This window comes from Xiphias gladius, chromosome 7, assembly GCF_016859285.1.
Source record: "Xiphias gladius isolate SHS-SW01 ecotype Sanya breed wild chromosome 7, ASM1685928v1, whole genome shotgun sequence".
In the NCBI taxonomy this organism is placed as follows: Eukaryota; Metazoa; Chordata; class Actinopteri; order Istiophoriformes; family Xiphiidae; genus Xiphias; species Xiphias gladius.
The window spans coordinates 13,892,001-13,912,633 of NC_053406.1; the positions used below are offsets into that span (position 1 = coordinate 13,892,001).

General features: G+C 40.0%; 1 protein-coding gene across 1 annotated transcript in view; it reads left to right on the forward strand.

Annotated features, from left to right (window-relative positions):
* Window positions 1-20,633, forward strand: part of vps53 (VPS53 subunit of GARP complex) — a 101,818-nt gene that overhangs the window by 75,076 nt on the left and 6,109 nt on the right. Inside the window, exons 2-19 of the mRNA XM_040131250.1 lie at window positions 391-512; window positions 605-671; window positions 6,417-6,503; window positions 7,021-7,136; window positions 7,503-7,622; window positions 10,285-10,363; window positions 10,524-10,667; window positions 10,798-10,940; window positions 12,498-12,639; window positions 13,498-13,596; window positions 14,486-14,580; window positions 15,688-15,930; window positions 17,793-17,940; window positions 18,305-18,387; window positions 18,492-18,570; window positions 18,927-19,075; window positions 19,177-19,246; window positions 19,455-19,592. Coding sequence (XP_039987184.1) covers window positions 391-512; window positions 605-671; window positions 6,417-6,503; window positions 7,021-7,136; window positions 7,503-7,622; window positions 10,285-10,363; window positions 10,524-10,667; window positions 10,798-10,940; window positions 12,498-12,639; window positions 13,498-13,596; window positions 14,486-14,580; window positions 15,688-15,930; window positions 17,793-17,940; window positions 18,305-18,387; window positions 18,492-18,570; window positions 18,927-19,075; window positions 19,177-19,246; window positions 19,455-19,592 — 2,124 coding nt within the window. The remainder of the gene's footprint in view (window positions 1-390; window positions 513-604; window positions 672-6,416; window positions 6,504-7,020; window positions 7,137-7,502; window positions 7,623-10,284; window positions 10,364-10,523; window positions 10,668-10,797; window positions 10,941-12,497; window positions 12,640-13,497; window positions 13,597-14,485; window positions 14,581-15,687; window positions 15,931-17,792; window positions 17,941-18,304; window positions 18,388-18,491; window positions 18,571-18,926; window positions 19,076-19,176; window positions 19,247-19,454; window positions 19,593-20,633) is intronic.

The following is a 20,633-nucleotide window of genomic DNA, read 5'->3' on the forward strand; positions in this document are numbered from 1 at the left end:
ATATATGTATGTATATGTATATATGTATGTATGTTTGTGTGTATATGTAGAATTGTGTATATATGAAAAAATACATAATGTAAAGTATAATGTGTATACTGTATCCATATATAATACATGTGTATATATACTCCATGTCCATGGGGGTCACTGTACCTCTACAGTTTGTGCTTATATACTATAGAAGGGTTCCTAGTAGTGTGCATGTATTGTCCCTTACTTTGGTTTTTAATTCATCAGGTGAGAGGTTCCACCTGTCCTGCATATGAGGTGTGGATATTATAGAACAGATTTTTATAATCTGAAGTTTGTTTAAGCACAAATTGATGCACAAAGTGCTAGAAAGCATTTGTTTTTGTTCAGAGGTCTGGTTTTTTCTGTAAAATATAGGGTCAACAGCACAACACATTGGTTGCGATTGGTTTATGTTTTTTAGACTTCTTTCCTTTTATTTCCCCTCAGTCTCTGGCTAATATTGATGATGTGGTAAACAAGATTCGTCTGAAGATTCGGTGAGTAGATGTAAATTATACAATGGTAGATATTTTATTGCTGTTTGTAGTTTGCCCTCAATGTGACAGCCATTTTGTGTCACATTTCACAGGCGTCTGGACGACAATATCAGGACGGTGGTGAGAGGCCAGACCAATGTGGGCCAGGATGGTAGACAGGTGAGTTAAGCTGCAAGTCATGAAGGAACATACTGCAGTGGTTAGACAAAACTGTTGGACTTCGAATTGGTAGTATTGTACAGCATCGCTCCTCACACAGCATGTGGACCGTGGTTGCGCTAATGGGGGAGATAAAGAACCACATTTGCATATTGTACATGCTTACTGCCATGCCTATTCATCACGTGTGGTGTTCAAAACAGCATCCTTCTCCTTAAGTTAGAATGTTTTCATTGGTTACTCCCAACCGAGACAAAAATGTTCCTCCCCCTCTCCTGCTCTTTCCTTTCTTCACATTGCTTCCATGGAAAAGGACAAGATGACTCAGATCCATTCCTGCTGCTCAAACTGCCCCTCTTTATGGAAAATACGTCTGGGAAATAGATTCCCGTATGTAAATACTTAGATTTCTTTTAAACCAAGCCTTTTGAGTCTTGCCTTTTCTTGTGGGAGAATGATGGAAAAGAACAACCCCTGCTGATTTAATCCAGGTCCTTGCTCTCTCAAGGAGTTGTGGCTAAAAGGGAATGTGACACCTGATGGGTGAGCCGTGTATGTTCTGACCAGCTGACATGATTAGGTGTGTGTTGTCGTCAGGGTGTCTGGCCCGGTGGCCCAGTCTTTCCCAGTTAGCTACCGTTTGGTAGGGGAAATGCTCTAAATCCCATCCAGACCAATAACATTATACAGTCACACACAATAATTCTAGTTTATTTTTCCAGCCCCACAGAGCCATTCCAACATTTCCAGAGGGAAAATCCATTCTGCAGATGGAAAGATGGAGAGGTGTTCATTTCAAGATGATGATTGAAACATAAAGAGCAATAGAATAAAACCAAAAGGATCAGCAATTTAGTCATTTCTACTGTTGACTGGACTCACTCACTGAGCTAAATGCAATCCCCAGGTTGAAACCCAAGATGGTAACATTTATAGAGAAGGATGGAGAGAGCAAGATGGGAGGAGAGAGAAAGTGGAGGTCTGGGGAATGATTTTCCTATAGGGAGTCAGTTAGTAATATGCTGCAGGAGTGAAAGTGTGGAAATGTGACTGTCTTAGTGGTCAGACCCTGGCAGCTAATAGAGCTGATATTTAGTGTGTTGACTGGTCTGTTCCTCATGTTATTGTTTTTCTTGTTCGTATTGTATTGAAGTTATTGCACATGTAATATTTGTCCTTTAATTTACTGTAGCAGCTGGCAATGTGATTAAAGCTCTGTTGAAGGACAGAACCCACAGCAACAGTGTTATTGACTGTTGTTAAAAGGTGATAATGAAAAAGTGTTTATGTATCATGTGTATAATATATGAATAAATAATAATAGTAATAAATAAGGTGAGGTTTTGAGATTTCGTGATGATGTTGTGAATAAGTAACATCAGTATTTAGGAGATACTTTGAGTTAGATAACCTTAATTTGCCACGAGACCATATACTGTAGCTTTGCATGGGAAGTTCCAGCCAATGAATACTCAAGCACCACTGGAATGGCTGTTGCATCGCATTAAGACAGAAGCGTACACACACAGCCACACAAGCCAAACTGGTGACACTATGATTGACTGTAATACATGGTGTTCAGTGGCAGAGAGACAGACTCAATTATAATGACATGAACTCTGTCATTAACCAGAAATTACGACAGTCCAGACTAATCCTTCTAACCTGTATGATTTCCTCAAGCGCTGGAGATGAGGGCACATTGTGGGAACCTCCCCACCAGTCTGGCTGTGTTGGCAAATGCAAACAAATGTACACGCGCACACGATGACACACACATACACACACACACACACACACACACACACACACACACACACACACACACACACACACACACACACACACACACACACACACACACACACACACACACACACACACACACAATATCTATATCTGGTACTAGTCTGCCAGCCAAGAGTTTCCTACCACACACAGTGGCCATTGTATGGTGTTCTTGCCTGCCCATTGTCATGATGATGTGGACACCACTTGCACACCTGCTCCACAGTGAGCTGAACTTAAGATCATGTGCTAATGAAGAGGATACTTAGTATTTATTGATCTTTCTATAATGAAAATTATGGATGTGAAAGCATTTTAGTTGGAATTCATGTGTGGTCTGAGGGTGAGGATCTCATTAACAAGACCAAACATTTGTTATCAATTATTGCCGGCCATTCACTTTCATGTTAATTGATTGCTATTCAGGCTTTTGCCATAGCGAGCTGCTGTGCACAACAGTTTACACACACACACACACTTAAAGGGTCAAACCTCAATAAGGAGTCTTGCTACTTGCAGACTCCTGGCATTTGATTTTTTCTTTCTGTGTGTGTTAAATGTGTGTTCTCCTTATGTCCACTGTGCTATCAAGAGGGCTGCATTAGAAAATACAGTGTTGGGTGGTCTTCCTATAGAATCGGCTTAAATGTAAATATTTATTGTTAACTTCGAAAAGACTGTTCACAGCTTGTTTTAGTTTCCATGCTTCTCAGAGCTCTGTCTTATACTATACTATGATACTATAATACTCTAAACTGTTGCTTTCTTTGTTCTTTCTCCTAATTTACAGTTTTGCAGTGTTTATAACTTTCTGCTTTCTTAATTTTTATTTCTTAAAATCGGGGTCACACTGCAGATTCTATCAGTCCGTGCCTTATTTAGTGACTTTTTAAGAGTAGCTCATTAAATCTGACTATTTCATTATCTGCAAACACCAACTGTGCCAAAATGTTGTATTGTTTTCTGGGACTGAATATGAAAGGGATTGAAACAATTAAGGAAAAGTGTAGCGGCATATTGCTATTTACAACAGAATGCATTAGAAGTGGTGCTTTCGTTTTTTTTTTTTTAGCCATGACAAAACAGTATTTTTAACTCGAGGAGTGATTCCATACAAAACATTTCCTGAGCTATTGTTTTTCTCTGTTAAGTGAAACACTCTTTTCTCTAAATTGTCTCCCTAAAAATGTTTACATGAAGCATTGTACTCAGGCAATGTTTCAACTGTAAAAATAACAGTGTTGGGTTGGTCTGATTTATTGTCTTTGGCTAAACTAAACTCAGAAGTGCCATTTAATATACCCTCTACTTTAGAAAGCTAAACTGATGTCTGTCAAAGCGAGGAGTGAAGTTCATCCCAATCCTGTTCAAGCTTTGCAAAGAAGCTCCCCACTCCTTTTTTTTAAACTCTATAATACCACTTAATGTGTGTCATGGAGCATGTGCTGCTTATTACATGTTAGTGATACACTGTGCATGTGTATATGTTCATGTTTGTGTGAGAGCAGATAACATCTTGGGCATGGAGGCGCCTGCTGGGCAGTGGTCTCTCTCTGCTTTCCTCAAGGCTAAATACAGGAAATTAACGCTAGGAAGCAAGCCAGACTGACTCAGCTGAGTCTGCATGAGCAACAATTGCAGCCTTGGAGATTCTGGCCCCTCTTCTGCATGCACTTTGTTTGCTCAAGATGTCCTCCAGGGAACCTCTATAAAGATTCAGTGGCCCTCCCTTCCTTCTCACTCTCAGATCAAAGAGTAATCACATAACTTGCCTTCATTCTTCCAATTCAGTTATCCAATCACCTAACAACCAGAGGGTTTTATGAGGCATAAAAATACAGAATTACACACGTAAGCTGGTGTCAGTTTTTGCTCATCTTGATTAAAGACTAGTCAGTACCTAACCCAAAGAGTTCTTCTCTTTTGGCCTACATGGCCGACTTTCTTGACAGAAGGTCATATGACACAGAGTAGATGAAGTTTTAGCTTTGTTTAAGAACAGTCAGATTAAAACTACCCACAGAGGGTTAAACGCCAAAACGTTTTTTTTTTCTGTGACTTTATGAGTTGGTCATATGGTGCCGTCTTTGACTTTGACTGTGTCACTGCGACACCATCACCAAGCATTGCTCTTTGACACCACTCAGGAAGGAAAATTAATCCTCTGCTGTCACTACGAGCTGTATTTATGTGTGTGTGTGTGTGTGTGTGTGTGTGTGTGTGTGTGTGTGTGTGTGTGTGTGTGTGTGTGTGTGTGTGTGTGTGTGTGTGTGTGTGTGTGTGTGTGTGTGTGCGTGTGTGTGCGCACGCACGTTGCACGATTTTTGTGTGTTTGTTCTCTCGCTGTCCACTTGTTTCTTAGAGGTGCTTGTAAAAGTGGTAAATTCCTTGCACAGCTGCTGCCGGCTGTTAGCATTCCTTGTGTGCATGTGTCTGTGTGCGTGTGTGTGTGTGTGTGTGTGTGTGTGTGTGTGTGTGTGTGTGTGTGTGTGTGTGTGTGTGTGTGTGTGTGTGTGTGTGTGTGTGTGTGTGTGTGTGTGTTTGTGTGATTGAGAGAGTGAGAGAGAGACAGTGTGAGGAGAGTCAAAGTTGTGTCTGCAGTGCCGCCACAGCATCGGGCCAAGTGAAGCCAATTATCTTGGAATCAGATGTCAGAGCAAAATCTCTGTTTAGGACCATCAAAGAACAGCTGCCATGTCAGATGATGGGGAAATATTAGAATAGCACTTCAGCTATCTTATAATTGTATCTGACTAATGTTATCTAATCCGGTCTGGCTTTATAGGCTGTTAAAACTGCTAATGATCTCTTTAGCTTTTATAGTGACAGCCTTTATGCAGAGCTTAGCCTTATGGCCTGTGCGTCAACTTAAGAACAATCAATGTCAGATATCTAGATCACTTGTCAGTTAGACGTCCAATTAGTGTGTTTGACATACCCCCCTTTTTAGAGCTGGGAATGGGCATTGGCCGGATAATTTTTCACATGGACCAAAGCAAGTGGCGCGACCGGATAAAAAAAAAAAAAATATCCCATGGAATTTGACCCAGACTTGCACACCACAACTGACACACAGATATTGCCTCCACCTTCCTTCTCACAACAAGAATTATTCAAAGCTTACTTTTTTCTTCTTTTTTTTTTAGGAAATAAATTGAAATTATTTTTTTTTTATATATGGGGAGATGCACTTAAATTAAAAGCGGAATAAGAAATAAATATGTTTTACCATCAGCTACTGACAGGGTTTCCATGTTCTCTCCCCATGAATTTGTGGATAAATGAAAAACCAGACATTCGACCCTTCAATGTCACTTTTGATGTTTCCAACAGACACCAGGGTACAGTTTGATTTGCAATTTGTTAGGCTGACTCATTCGCAATTAATGCACAGTACACTGAAGTCTGTCCAGCTCAGTTTATGAAGGTACAGTGAGAAAGTTCATCTGTAAATGATGAAGATGGAAGAAGAATGTATGACCTCTAACCTGTATTGTGCGTTATGTGAAAATACCAGACAGCAGAGGACCTTTTTAATTTTTCCGTATCCATACAGTTGTACTCTGTATTGCTCTACTGATTGATCAGCTACCAGGTAGAAAAACTTTGTAGATGTCCATTCAGTAGAGGTGTCACATGATAACTTTCTTCAGTCAGTCTGTGAGAGGAAACTGAGAGAGAAGAGGTTCATCTCTGTGTTCCCCCCAAGGTTGTGGTCGAACAGTTCTGTTTGGTTTTCCATTTTTCCTCCACTTCCTGCTGCTGTTTCTGCTTCGAGCGTTATTCTGACATTATTAGGGATGTGCTGAGCTGGGCCTTGGCCTCAGGGCCAAGTCTGCTCAGACCACTGACTTGCAGTGTTGCCCATTCTAAGAATAAAAAGACACACACACATTCTCAGTTGTTCTTACACAGTAGTTAAAAATTTGCCTTCTGTGCTCTGTTTGTTTTGTGCAGGCATTGGAGGAGGCCCAGATAGCCATCCAACAGCTCTTTGGCAAAATCAAAGACATCAAGGACAAGGCAGAGAAGTCTGAACAAATGGTATGCGCACGCACACGCACGCACACAAAGGTGGCTTGTTGAAGCTTATCAGGGACATGACATTAGCACAGGGGAGATACAACCTGTATCCTCCCTGTGTTACAATAGAGGACAGTGGGGAGAGTTATTTAAAGCCGAGGTAATGCACCCTCCATGTGTCTGTCTGTTGCCTGCAGTGCTGTTTGAGTGTGTTTGTTTGTGTCGGTGAGAGTCAGAGGAAGGCCAGTAGGTTGGGTGACTAGAGAAAGGATGAGGGGGGAGATTGGCAAGCAGATCCTACCTCAGGAGGCATGTACGAGCACTTATTTCTCAAACCAGTGGGTGCATTGTTCATCTTGCTCTTTCTCTTCATCCTATTGCTCCATCCAGTAAACAACTCTCTTACATTTGTTCACCTGTGCGTGCCTCCTTCTTTCCCATCTCTGTACTTTTACTTCCCCCTTTCTTCCGTGCTATTTTCTCCTTCTTCGTCTCTCTCTATAGACCAGTCTGTCTGACTTGTTCTCTTCCCGCACAGGTGAAGGAGATTACAAGGGACATCAAGCAGTTGGACCATGCCAAGCGCCACCTAACTACATCCATCACCACCCTCAACCACCTGCATATGTTGGCAGGAGGTGTGGACTCTTTAGAGTGGGTACAAAAGACTCCACAGTTTACCCCTAAAGCTTATTTGACCAAAATGAAGTATTTTAAGGTGTGTGGAGACTCTGTAAAGCATTAGTTGCTGTCAGCTGAATGATAGTTTTATTGCAATCTGATCTGTTTTCAATAATGTTGAGAAAATCAGTGGCCTGTGGGTAAAAGCTGCTACTGTACACTGTACTGCAAAACAAGAAGAAAATATAGATAGATGGAAACAAAAGTAATGGAAACTTTACTTTTTAAGTAAAGTGTGTTTGAAAGCGATTTACATTTGTAAGTGAGATACAGAGAATATAAAAATAGATTTTTTTAAAAATATAATAATAGAAATAATTCACGTGTGTTGTGATCCAGAGCCATGACTAGAAGGAGGCAATATGGTGAGGTGGCCAACTTGCTGCAGGGAGTGGTCAATGTGCTTGAACATTTCCACAAGTACATGGGCATTCCCCAGATCAGACAGCTTTCTGAGAGGTAACTAATATGCACACACTAAAACACACACACACACTCACTCACTCACTCACTCACTCACTCACTCTGTCACTCAATCAGTCACTCACCCACCAGCGATGAATATGCTTACATAAGGTTATTTCTGTACATATTTTCCTCAATACTATATACACTTTCTTTATATATTATATTTATATATATTTATATACCATCTTCTATTGTATCAGCTGCATATCAGCTGCTCTTGAACACCAGGGTTTTAGTGCCTTGCTCAAGCTCACTTGGGTTGTTTGGTGAACAGCATAGCTGTAAGAGAGGCTCAGTTCTAGTTGCCAGTTCAGAGCTTGATCTGTCTTTACAGCTGAAATATTTCACAGCTCGTTAGCTGAACTGTTGAAAAGTGGTCACAGTATTTGGCTGGAGGTATTTTGCGTATTACATCCTGTTTATGCAGATATTCACACGCACAATACCACACATACAAGAATACAGAGGAAGGAAACACACTGAATAGGGTCCTGTTATGCCAGCATTTCTTCCATAGTTGGAGATTAGGGGCATACTTTTGAGGGTGTGTTTGTATCTCCATGTTTGTGCCTCTACGCGTACATTCGGAAGATGCATTTTTCACACTATGCACTTGACAATATTGTTCATGCATTTCAAAAGTACCATTTTGATTAATTTTATATTTAAGAATGTTTGTTTGCTCTGGAGAGAGTCATACCAAAATCTGGATGTGGTCTTTGTTTAAACACACAAGCACTCACACACATAGACACAGACACAGACACAGACACAGACACACACACACACACACACACACACACACACACACACACACACACACACACACACACACACACACACACACACACACACACACACAAACACAAACACAAACACAGAGAACAAAATGCATTATTATGCTATTCTTTCCCACAGCTCTGGCTTATTTAATTTCCATTTTTACTCATCTTTTCCAATAACACCAGAATCGGTTTGGGACACATTGGCCAACTTGATGTTCAGGTTCAAAGTGGTGTTGATCCCCCAAAACCGTCTGTTCTTTTTTGACTGAGGTGTGGCAGAAAATGCTCATACCAAATAACAGCTGCGTGGAAGAAGTGACTATGCTGGAGAAACAGATGATAGGAGAGACACAGGGAAGGGAAAGATATGAAGGCAGGGCAGACAGCTGCAACCAAACAGTTAATAGAGAAAAAAATCACTACTCCTCTGTGCGAGACCTGGACAGACTTGACACATCAGCCACCACAGTGCTACAGGTAGCAGAATGAGGCAAGAGACAGATGCACAGACAAGCAATAGATCCGAAAAACATGGGCAACAATGGATATAGAGACAGTATGAAGGATAAGATGGGGAGTTACAGTCGGGGAAAAGTAACTAAAGAGATGTTTGCAGCAGCAAAGCAAAACTTTTACTTGTCATTGTTACCTATAAAGTCAGATCCTTTTTGTATAGTTAATAATAGCAAGAAATTTTCTACTAAATTCTGAATTCAAGAATAAAACAGAAGACAAGGCCTACTTTACATCAGTTAGCTGTAAACAATTACATACAAAATTTAAAAAACATTTTGGTAAAAATATCTCAGACAATTTGAATTTAGCATGACTATTAAACATCAAATCAATCAGATAACAAAGTTGGCACTAAATCAACCTGCTGCTGGCAGCTTGGTCTCAGTCAGATAAAACAGCTGTAGACACTACATGATTTAATAAAAAAGAATCTTACATCGGCTCATTAGGGTGTGAGACATAGCTAAAACAGGAGCTGCAGTTCAGTGTGTATGATAAGAGACTCATACACAGTAGTTTCCCCAAGAGAAGTGGATAGCTGGGTATTTAGTCAATAGTGCTTGAAATGAAAGCTACCAGTTCAGTTGGCATCCATCAGTGATACTACCTCTCCACCCTCTCCTGTTTATTCGGGTCGATTGTTGTGAATTTCAGTGCTGTCTTTGGTTAACTCTCCGAGGACTGGACAGACTCAGATTGTAGACCTCATTATATCAGCGTTTCTCTGTCACGTTTCGTTATGGTTGCTTTACTGACCATAAGCCAGTGTGTTCACTTTCATTGAAATACACGCATGCACATAAATAGACCTGCAAATTTGTGTACTGATATTAAGATTGACAAACTTTTACTAGATGTATGGAATAATTGGCTGTGACAGGCAACGGTAACAGGTTTGCTAGACACTTGACAGGTGCAGTTTTTTAATTACGTTACTCCATGAAAAACATTTTTAGAGCTTGTTAAAAGCTTTTATACCAGTGAGTGTAAAAGCTCTGATGAGTGCAGTGGCACTTGAAAAACATCAATGCTGTTGTCTGGAAGTAACTTGTACATAGCAAGCTGATGAGCTTTACATTTGTGATGACGAGGGATGACAAAATGCCTGGACTGTCTTTCTCCACTATTTTTGAACAATTAGTAAAAAGATATCTTTTAACTGTGGCTGGTAGCGATTTAAAAAAAAAAAAAAAAAAAAAAAAAAATCAGTGTCTAGTGACCCAAAACATTCAAAATTCAAACCCTGGTGCATATTGGAGGCCTCCACGTGACAATTTAATTATTCAAGTATGATATTTGGCTGATTGAGGAAACTATGTAAACTTCAGTGTGATTGTTTTTGTCCTATTTAGAGTAAAGGCAGCACAGAGCGAGTTGGGGACTCAGATCCTGGCAGATTTTGAAGAATCCTTCCCCTCTCAGGGCTCCAAGGTAAATATGTTGTATAAGAATTTGGATTTTCATGTTTGTTTTTTTTCCTTTTTTCCCCTGACAAAGCCCTTCTATTTTCGTCTGTTTAGACATTTTTCTTGTCCTCTTCTCCCACTGTACAAAAGTTTATATTTAAACTTTTATATCACAATCTATCCAGAGACCAGGTGGTCCTAGTAATGTGCTTAGAGATGCCTGCCTGGTGGCAAATGTGCTGGACCCACGCATTAAACAGGAGATCATCAAAAAGTTCATCAGGCAGCACCTCTCAGAGTACCTGGTGCTCTTCCAGGAAAATCAAGATGTGAGTAAGAAATTGAATTCCACAATATATATGGTCATATCTAGTTACACTAAATACAGTACCTAATTGCCTAATTGGAAAAGATGGTATCTACATATCAATGAAAATTGAACCCTGCCCTGTTGATCAGGTTGCATGGCTGGACAAGATCGATCGCCGCTATGCCTGGATCAAGCGGCAACTGGTAGACTACGAGGAGAAATATGGACGCATGTTTCCTGAAGAATGGTGCATGACAGAGCGTATTGCCGTGGATTTCTGCCACATCACCAGGTAAACACACATACAACATATATACTTTATGTTGTTTTACAAAAAAAAAATAAATAAATAAAAGAGCACATCTAGGGACAAGCATTGGCACTAAGATTAGGCTATGAACTCTGTTACTTTATATGATTGGTCTAATGAATACTTTATACCTCGTCTCTGTCCAAAAGAAAAGGAAAGAAAGGAAAAAAAGAGAAATTAAATGAAACTGGCACAAACTGAGAAATTGGTTGTGGGGCTTTCCTGCATTATGAAGTGAACCGCACTGGTATGGCGTGCGTGGCATTATTCTGTGATTTGGTGCAACCTTCTGTGCAGTTGACGCAGGTGGCCCACATGAGCAGTGACCTAGTGTCCTCACTTCTCAGTCTTTTCCCCTCAGCTACACAAGAGAAGGGTCATTCCATGTCAAATCAACAGATGCCTCCCAACTGACCATCTTGGATTTGCTTCATACTTTATATACACAATGTCATTGTACCCAACAACTAGTGTGCAAAATTATTGGCTTGTGTCTTCTTTAGTTTCTGAGAAATGGAGTCTTTAAAAAAGGGGTTTTGGCCCTCGTAAAAGAGTGTTGCTAAAAAATTGCTTTTGGAATATTCATGCTACATGCTTGAAATTTTCAGGGATTGTTCTACACTATGAGATGTCTTTAATTTCTAAAATGGTTGGCCTACAGTTGAATATATACCAAGTTAAGGGTTGCTGAAAATTATATTTAAAAAAATTCTTTCATGCTTTGGAAACCACTATAACTTTGCAATGAACTGTATCAGATCTTTTAAATTTTTATGTATAATAATCATGTTACAGTACTTTCTTTGCAACGAAGTGTATGTCTGAAAGAAATCAAAATTTCTTCTTTATAAGGCATAAGAAATGAACAAAAAGGAACAGAAGCACATAGTTACGTAAACAAAACAGCACATGTGTAAGTAAACCAAAGCCATGGCAACCAAGGAAGAAAACAAACACCCAAGCCTGTGAAAACCATGTTTGATACCGTTGTAAAAATAGTTTGGTTCAACGTACCAACTTTTGTATTTTGTGGATTAACTAATTAAAACACGCTCTTTCCAGTGGTATGATTGTTTTTAGAGAAATATGCAATTGAAATAAAGATGTGATTTTTTTTTTCCTTTCTTTTTTTAATGCCTCATAAATCAGAAATTTTGATTCCTTTCAACCATTTTAGAAGCTTAAAACATATAATAGTGTAGAATTATCCCTGAAAATTTCAAGCATGTAGCATGAATAGTTCAAAGGTAATTCCATGTCAAATCAACCTATTTGACATGGAATTACCCAGAAGAAGTAGTGGGCTTTATTTGTGCAGTGCTCCAGGCTGCAACTATCAATAATATAAAAAGAAACACCTGGCAAAAATCTTCATGTCATTAGAAAAAAGCCTGACAAGACATGTTTTTGCCAAAGGGACAGATGTAAGACTACAATTATATTCTACTAAGGATTATTTGAAACATTTTGTGATGTTAAATCGTAGAAATAAAAACGTAATACACTAAAACTGTTTTCACTTTTTTGTGTGTTCGTAAGAGTGGAGCTAGCCAAAGTGATGCGAACAAGGGCTAAGGAGATTGAGGTGAAACTTCTTCTGTTTGCCATTCAGAGGACCACAAACTTCGAGGGTTTACTGGCCAAACGCTTCACAGGATGCACCTTGACTGACACACCTGGAGTGAGAAAAGCACACACATACATTTCTAACAGTACCCGTCTTATTTACTTTAGCTACTTCAAATTATTTAGACTTGAAGTGCACAAACACAACTGAAGTTAAAGGAAAGAAATTTATATCATAGATTGTAATTGCAATATAATTGCACCCTTCTCTGACACCTTTCTAGCAATATGAAATGTCATCAAATCACAGCATCCTCCCCCAAAAATTAATTTGCGTGTGTATATACTACTCTCCATTGAGACTGTATCACTTGCTGAAATGCTTTATGTTTTGTTGTAGTCTAAGCAAAATAATTTTGTTTGTAACACAATGACACTTGAAACTGCTGATTTGTAGCTTGTTGTGTTCTAAAAACACACACATACACATGCATACACAGGTTAATCTTGGTGTCAGAGCCTGAAGAAATCTTTTAATTCCAGTCATGTTGGCGTGCGGAGGTGGAAGCGATACACTGAGGATAGACAGATTATAAAGGGAACGATTAGTTTTGTTGGGGCACAACTAGGCCAAGCATGTTCAGAGCTGATCATACTTGGGCTAGACAGAGGCCCTTTTGTCTACAGTTCAGTTTACACTTTTGCTTACTGGGTTCTGTAATTCAATCAGGGATTTGGTTGAGTGGAATTTTATAATGGGAGGTGCAGTTTCATCAAAGCCTCACATGAAATGGTCTACATAGAGGTGGAAAGACAGTGATGAAACCTGGACTTTATTTTAAAGAACGTTGTTGATAATAATAACTCAAGAATTTTGTTACCAAGCAATGCCTTAGTGGCAGTCTAGCCCCGTACGATGCTCTTCTAATGGAGCAGTAGAAAAAAAAAATACTAAAGATCTGTGTTTTTACAGCAAAAGAGATCAGAGAGCCCTCTAGACCCAACTAACCCCTTCCTGGAGGATGAGCAAGGTGAGGACGTGGGTACAGAGAAGGATGAGGATCTGGCCAAGGTAAGTTGATCTGGATTGACCCCCTTTGACTTTTCTGCAACATAAAGCGACAGTCAGATATTGCTTCCTCTGATGTGGAGTTTTTCTGGAGGCCAGTTAAACTTAAAGGGTACATGACTGGCTCATTTGCTCCTGGCAATCCATTGGCAAGTGGAACAGTAGTGTAGCAGCCCTATTTAGAAATTCTCCCCTGTACTGCCCCAGCTTACAATCATGCGCCTATGGGGCATTAGTTTGAACACAAGAACCTTATCTGATCTACTTGTTGTCTTGGCTGAAGGATATGTGCACCACTTTTTAAACAGAGCTTATACTAAGCAACAGATCGTCCAAGATCTGAGCAATCTGTTGCTTCAGTAGTTTAGAATAAGAACCAAGAATTCTATTAGCTATCAAACATGCACACACCTAGGTGCATTCACCTAGCTAAAACTGCACCTCTCTAATATAACATCCCTACTAGGAGGGTAGACTAAATATTAGAAGCATTTCTCAGTGTAGCACAAAGCATTATCAAGCTATTGCCTGCAATTTGACAATAAAGTTGAATCAATAACTCTCTAAAACAATTTTAAGAAATGCTTATAATTATAACCGTCATAAAGATAGAATTTATTGCAGGGATGTAGTATCGGACTGCGTTAGTTATGTGTGTTTGTGCATGGAAAGTCAGTGGCTTCAGTTTCTAATATATCACATGTGTCAAATATAGAATCTCCCACACCACCTTATCTTTGAAACAGTTTCTATGTTCAGAGTTAGGACACTTACCTTTTGCTCACTGAATAGGAGGCAAAAAAATAAACTGACTGATTGGAGGAGTGAAACTCAGCAGCTACAACTAGAACCTGTTACTTCACTAATGGCCCATTTTCCTTTGCTCTCTCAGCCCAGGAAGCCCAAAGCTCCGGACAACCCTTTCCATGGCATTGTCTCCAAGTGTTTTGAACCTCACCTATATGTCTACATAGAATCCCAAGACAAGTGAGCAACACACACTCATACAAGCAGACAAGACTGAATAGTGTTGTGGTACACAGACCCAGAATCAGGAGCAGGTTGTGCGTAAAGCTGGCACATGCATCCCTTTTCCATTGCCCACTCATCAATCAGAACCCCCTCCTCCCATTGTACTTCATTGCTTCCTCTGTCTTTCCATCTCTTGTTCCTGTACATGCCTCTGTCTCCACTGTGGCAGAAATGTTTCCCATTAGCTGCACGACCACAGACGCTGAGAGAAAGAGAGAGGGAGGTCGAATAAGTGCTGCCTTAGCAGATCTGCCTATTTTCATTCCCACCTCTTTACTTTTTTCTTTTTGGTATGCCTTCTTTGGTCTCTTTCTTTATGTGTAATTTTTGCTTAATTCCTGCTCTCTTCATCTCAGTCTCTTGTTCTTCAGTGTCTCTCCCTTTTCCTTACAGTCTCTTTTTCTGTTTTCCTCCGGCCTAAATTTTTCCCTCCCCTTTCTCTTTCTTCTACCATCATCCTTCACTTCTTCTCCATCAGTCCCTCCCCTCCCTTCCCTTCCCCCAGTCATGGTGAACGCTCCTGAAACTGATCACAGTTCTGGGACTGCTGTGCTTGCATGCAGCTCCTGGCTCTTGGCTCTCTGGTGCATTAAATGCTGTTTGTCTCTACAAGGATACGGGATTGACCTATTCTGCAGCTACAACCTCATTTCAATTCTGTGCAAAGGCCTTAAACAGGCAACAGCCAGATCAGCTTGTCCCCAGGGGGACATAGCAGGAGAGAACAGTGGCCTGCTTGTTTTGTCTTTGGCTTTAGTTCCAATATTCAGTAGTATTGGGCCACACCAACTGACTGTGGACCTGTTGAGTGTAGTACTGAGGATTTTGATATGCTTGGAATATTTTCTCCTGTTTATCCATCTGGTTCTCTGTCTGTTTGCCTGTTATTTTATCCTTTCATTTATTTATTGGGGTTTCGAAACAATCATGTGTTTTTAATTGTTAAATGTTTTTATTTGATTCATTTAAATCCTTTCATGTGCCCCTAATCCAACCATCCATGTGTGTGTATGTGCGTGTGAACCTATGTGGGTTTGGCTGTACATTTTTGGGCATCTGCAGAAACCTGGGCGAACTGATCGACCGGTTTGTGGCTGACTTCCGAGCACAAGGCCCACCCAAGGCGGGCACGGAGGAGGGCGGAGCAGTCCTGCCCAGCTGTGCTGACCTCTTTGTGTATTACAAGAAGTGTATGGTGCAGTGCTCCCAGTTGAGCACTGGAGAACCAATGATCGCCCTCACAACCATCTTCCAGAAATTCCTTAGGGAGTATGCTTGGAAGATCCTCTCTGGAAACCTGCCTAAGTAAGACTGGTTAAGGTTTGGTTTATTTAAAAAAGAGTCATCTATTAGAATTTCCCTTTCTCATACAGGGGGAGTTATACTCTCAACATGGAACTAGGGATACTGGTGGTTTTCAGTGAGAACTTTTCATCTTAGTAGAATTAAAACAAAGACATGATCGATTTATAAATTAAAAGGTAAGCATTAGCATGACATTGTTCGAAGATCCTGATTTAACACTAAATGTACTTTTTTACTCAAGTTGTCAAATCAAACTGCCTCAGTATTCAGCCACTTCTATCAAATGGCCTCAAATGCAGCTGTGTCAGTTGCTGAAGCCAGTATAGAATAGGCTTCATTCGAACTGTAATGGTCAGTGACTGATTTAAAGTAACAGGGAAAACCCTCAACTTCTTTCTTTTCACTTGAAACACAAAGTCATGACACATTTTCCACAAGTTAGAGTCTCTGTAGAATATTTGACTCCCTCTACTCTGTGACATGGTGGCCTTTCTAAATATTATTCTAACAGAAGAGGATATTGAAGTATAAGTCTGGCAATGTTCTATAAATTTTTTTTCAAATTTTCAACAAATACCATGAAAAGGCCATAACCAATAATGTATCAATTCTACAAACAAGTATTGTATGTCATTTCCACTGTGCCATAGACCTCCATTGTTTTCCGAAAACTATTGAATCAGTGCCACACACACCATCCTGCTGACAAAAATACTCACTAGCTCACAAGCCTTCACTCGTTCATATTTCTAGAAGTTTAACAATTTCCATCCACGAGAATCATTAAATATTCTGGGCAGTAACACAAACACATCAACTTCTCAAAACAAGCATGTCACGCCCATATTTGTTCATTCTTTAGCTATGGTGATGGGCCTGCTTAGGAGTTTAATTTGAAATTTAATGTCTTCAGTCCTCGCTGTGTTTGATGGATTGCGATGGCATGCTATGAGGGATCTGGAGTTGGTTATGTTGTGGCAAAGCCTAATATGCTACCAGCAAAAACATCTCTGGCTCATTGGCCACATTAGTATTCCGCAGTAGCTGGTGGTATAGGCATACACACACACACACACACACACACACACACACACACACACACACACACACACACACACACACACACACACACACACACACACACACACACACACACACACACACAGACAGTCATGCTCTGTTTCAGACATTCATGCATGCTAATGACACACTTGCGTTCGCTGTCTAATGTATACCATATTCTGCGCCGTAAACAGACACTCAGTCAAAGATGTACTCCAATGCTTTGCAAGTGCGTACACTTAAAGACACATGCAGACACGCTTGTCCTATCTGGTGTGCTGTGAATCTCTTTTGCGAGGTTTTGAAAGGGGCCCCCAAAAGGAGCTTGAACTATGTTGTGGGTTTACCCACAAGTCTCTGTTATGACGTTTGTTAATGACTGGGTCGTCACTGAAGCCTAATTGACCTTAAGTCCCAACACTTTCGGCTGCTTGTTGTTAGGCCTCTTGTGTCTCAAATACTAAAAATGGCTTTCCATACCTGTGGTTTCAATGGGTTCAACAAAGAGTTTTTTATTTTTCAAAGCTTATTGCAAATCTCAACCCCTGATCCCTCTAATTCACCCTATAACTTAAGGCATATATTAACCAATGATTATAGTAGACTCATCAACTGAGAAACAATTACAGATTTTCCTTCCACAAGTCAAACTCTCGATTTGTATATGTTAATATGCATGTAAAATATATTGCCATAATTTACTGATCGGACCTTTAAGCATTGTCCCTTCTGTATATTAAACATGCCTTCTCCGTCTCTTTCTGTGTCCGCTCATTTATCCTCCCTCTGTCTCTATCCAGGTCCAGCAGTAACAGTGGGGGTCTTACCATCAGTAGTCTGCTGAAGGAGAAAGAGGGCTCAGAAGCTGCAAAGTTTACCGTAGACGAGCTCTGTCTGATCTGTAGCATCCTTAGCACAGCGGAGTACTGTTTGGCTACCACACAGCAGGCATGTACACACACACAGATGCATAAACCTAAGCAACTATAAATATTTGCCTTTAATTGATTGGAAGCAGAGATTTATCTGCAGTGACAAAGTATGGTAGAGAACATTGCAGATGCCTCTCATGGTAGTTAAAGACTTTTGACTTATGTTTCATCAGTGTTTTAAGGAACTCAGAGTAAACAGTTACGATTACAACACAACCTGAAAGGTTTCATGCTTTTTTTGCAACACACATACAGCAATTTTAAGTCAGTATTTTAAAAATAAAGCGACCCATATTTTAATGGATGCAACTTAAGTTATGAAACCTTTATGTGTTTATGTGTGTGCATTCATGTTTTTTTTTTTTTTGTATGTGTTCCAGTTGGAAGAGAAGCTAAAGGAGAAAGTAGATAAAGTTTTGGTAGAGAGAATTAATTTGACTGGGGAGATGGATACATTCAGCACGTAAGCGACAATTCCAGACCAGCAATTTTTTTTTCTTGCAGAAAAACAGCCTACCTTCTATTATGTGAAGAGTATGTTCAGTGGTGTCACTCATGTTTTCTCAGTGTGATCTCAAACAGTATCCAGCTGCTCGTTCAAGATCTTGATGCTGCCTGTGACCCTGCTCTTACTGCTATGAGCAAGGTCAGACACAGTCACACACTCACACGTTCAGCGCATATAGTATTTAAGATATTGGAATTTAATACCACAGGCCATTCATTAAAAGTGAAATGAACATGATCATATGTTTGCCCTTAAAAGACACTCTTAAGAAGATGTCATAACACTGTGTTTCTGGTGGGTTTGTGAATGCCTTTGCACCTAATCATCATTCAGAAACCTGAAAGTTTCCACATGAAAAATATCTCTTTGTTTTAATGTGTAATGCATTTAAAGGGATTGTAACATAAGCCTAATGATAAACAATATTTTAAACTGTACTGATGTGTAATCTCTGATGCTAAAGGTTCTCCCTGTCCTTCATCCTTCCCCCTCAGATGCCGTGGCAGAGTGTGGAGCATGTGGGTGACCAGAGTCCCTATGTGACGTCGATCATCATGCACATTAAACAAAATGTGCCAATCATCAGAGACAATCTGGCCTCCACCCGCAAATACTTCACACAGTTCTGCATCAAGTTCACAAAGTACAACACATACACACGCACACGTTCATACTTACTTACTCTGTAAACTACAATTAAAAGTTCCTAAAGATGATATATTTGTCTCTTCTCTCTTTTCTTAGTTCTTTCATTCCCAAATTCATCAACCACCTGTTCAGATGTAAGCCTATCAGCATGGTGGGAGCTGAACAAGTAAGTTTACTATATGCCTTTCTGTCCCCAAGCCTCCTTTGAGCTGCGCTGTGGGTCATTTGCTTAAGCACATCTTAAGCTGTACTTGTATGTGCAGTATTGCAGGAGTATTACATCAGAAAATTCATGCATTACTTTCATTATGTGCGCTGCTATGCATGTTTAATCTTGAATAATCTTGAATGTCTTGTCTATTTTACCCCACCAGCTCCTCCTTGACACCCACTCCCTGAAGACAGTCTTGCTGGATCTGCCCTCCATAGGCTCCCAGGTGCTCCGTAAGGCACCTGCCAGCTACACCAAGATAGTGGTGAAAGGCATGACCCGTGCAGAGATGATACTGAAGGTGGGCGGGGGGAGTTTCAAATGCTTTTTCCTTTGTGAATGAATGAATGAATGTTGGAAAAACACTCAACCTTGTTCCTAAAGCCAGTAGAGATTAATTTAAACAGTTTACCTTCCATGGTATAAACTCAGAAAGAATTTATATCTTTAACTGATGGATTTTAATGAGAACCTTAGTTCAAATCTAAATACAAAATAGTTCAACTTAAACACATTATCAGATCCACTCAATCTTTATGGGCCACTTCAGATTTTATGACATTTAACTTGCGAGGCTAAATTCATGCTGGCCATTTTTAAACCAAAGCTTCACTTTATGACCTTTAAAGGATCGGAATTTTAGATAGAACCCTATTTTTAAGTGAGTTTTCTTTATCTCTTGTTTGCCATTTAACAGATTTAATGTTGAAACTCTAACATGTCCAGTTAAACATGACCTTTTGGTGTTGACACTAAAGTGACAACCAGCAGCTAACTGTTTTTTCCACTAATTAAGGTTCCATCATAAAAGGTACCAATAGACTGAACAAACATTTCTCCTTTAAGTGTTTGCAGTTTGACTGGTGATCCAGTATTAAAAGGTTTGCCTTGATTCACTCAAGCAGATTACCTACTTAGAGTTTATTTTTGGGCAGAATAACCCTTTAACTGTGTCTTTAACCCCAAATTGCAATAGCATTTTATGAGAATGTTTCCATATAATAATCCATCTCACACGAGGTAGGAAGGGCATACGAATGGAGCTCATGCTCTGTTGGTTTAATGAGTGATAGATGGGCCAAGACGAGACACATACACACACATATTCTTTAACACGGTATGTTGTGGACCCTTAGCCAGTGAAAAGGTGTGAGTGAGAGAGTGGGTAAATAAATAAATGCATGCAACCATGCGTCTACTCACGAAACACATGCAGTATAATACGTTGTGTATTGGATAGTTAGCCTTGCCTCAGGATTACCTTATGAGACCCTAGAGGAAACTGGTATGTGGCTCCCATAGATTAACCCCACCCTAATTAACTGTCCCTGGAGTGTACAGA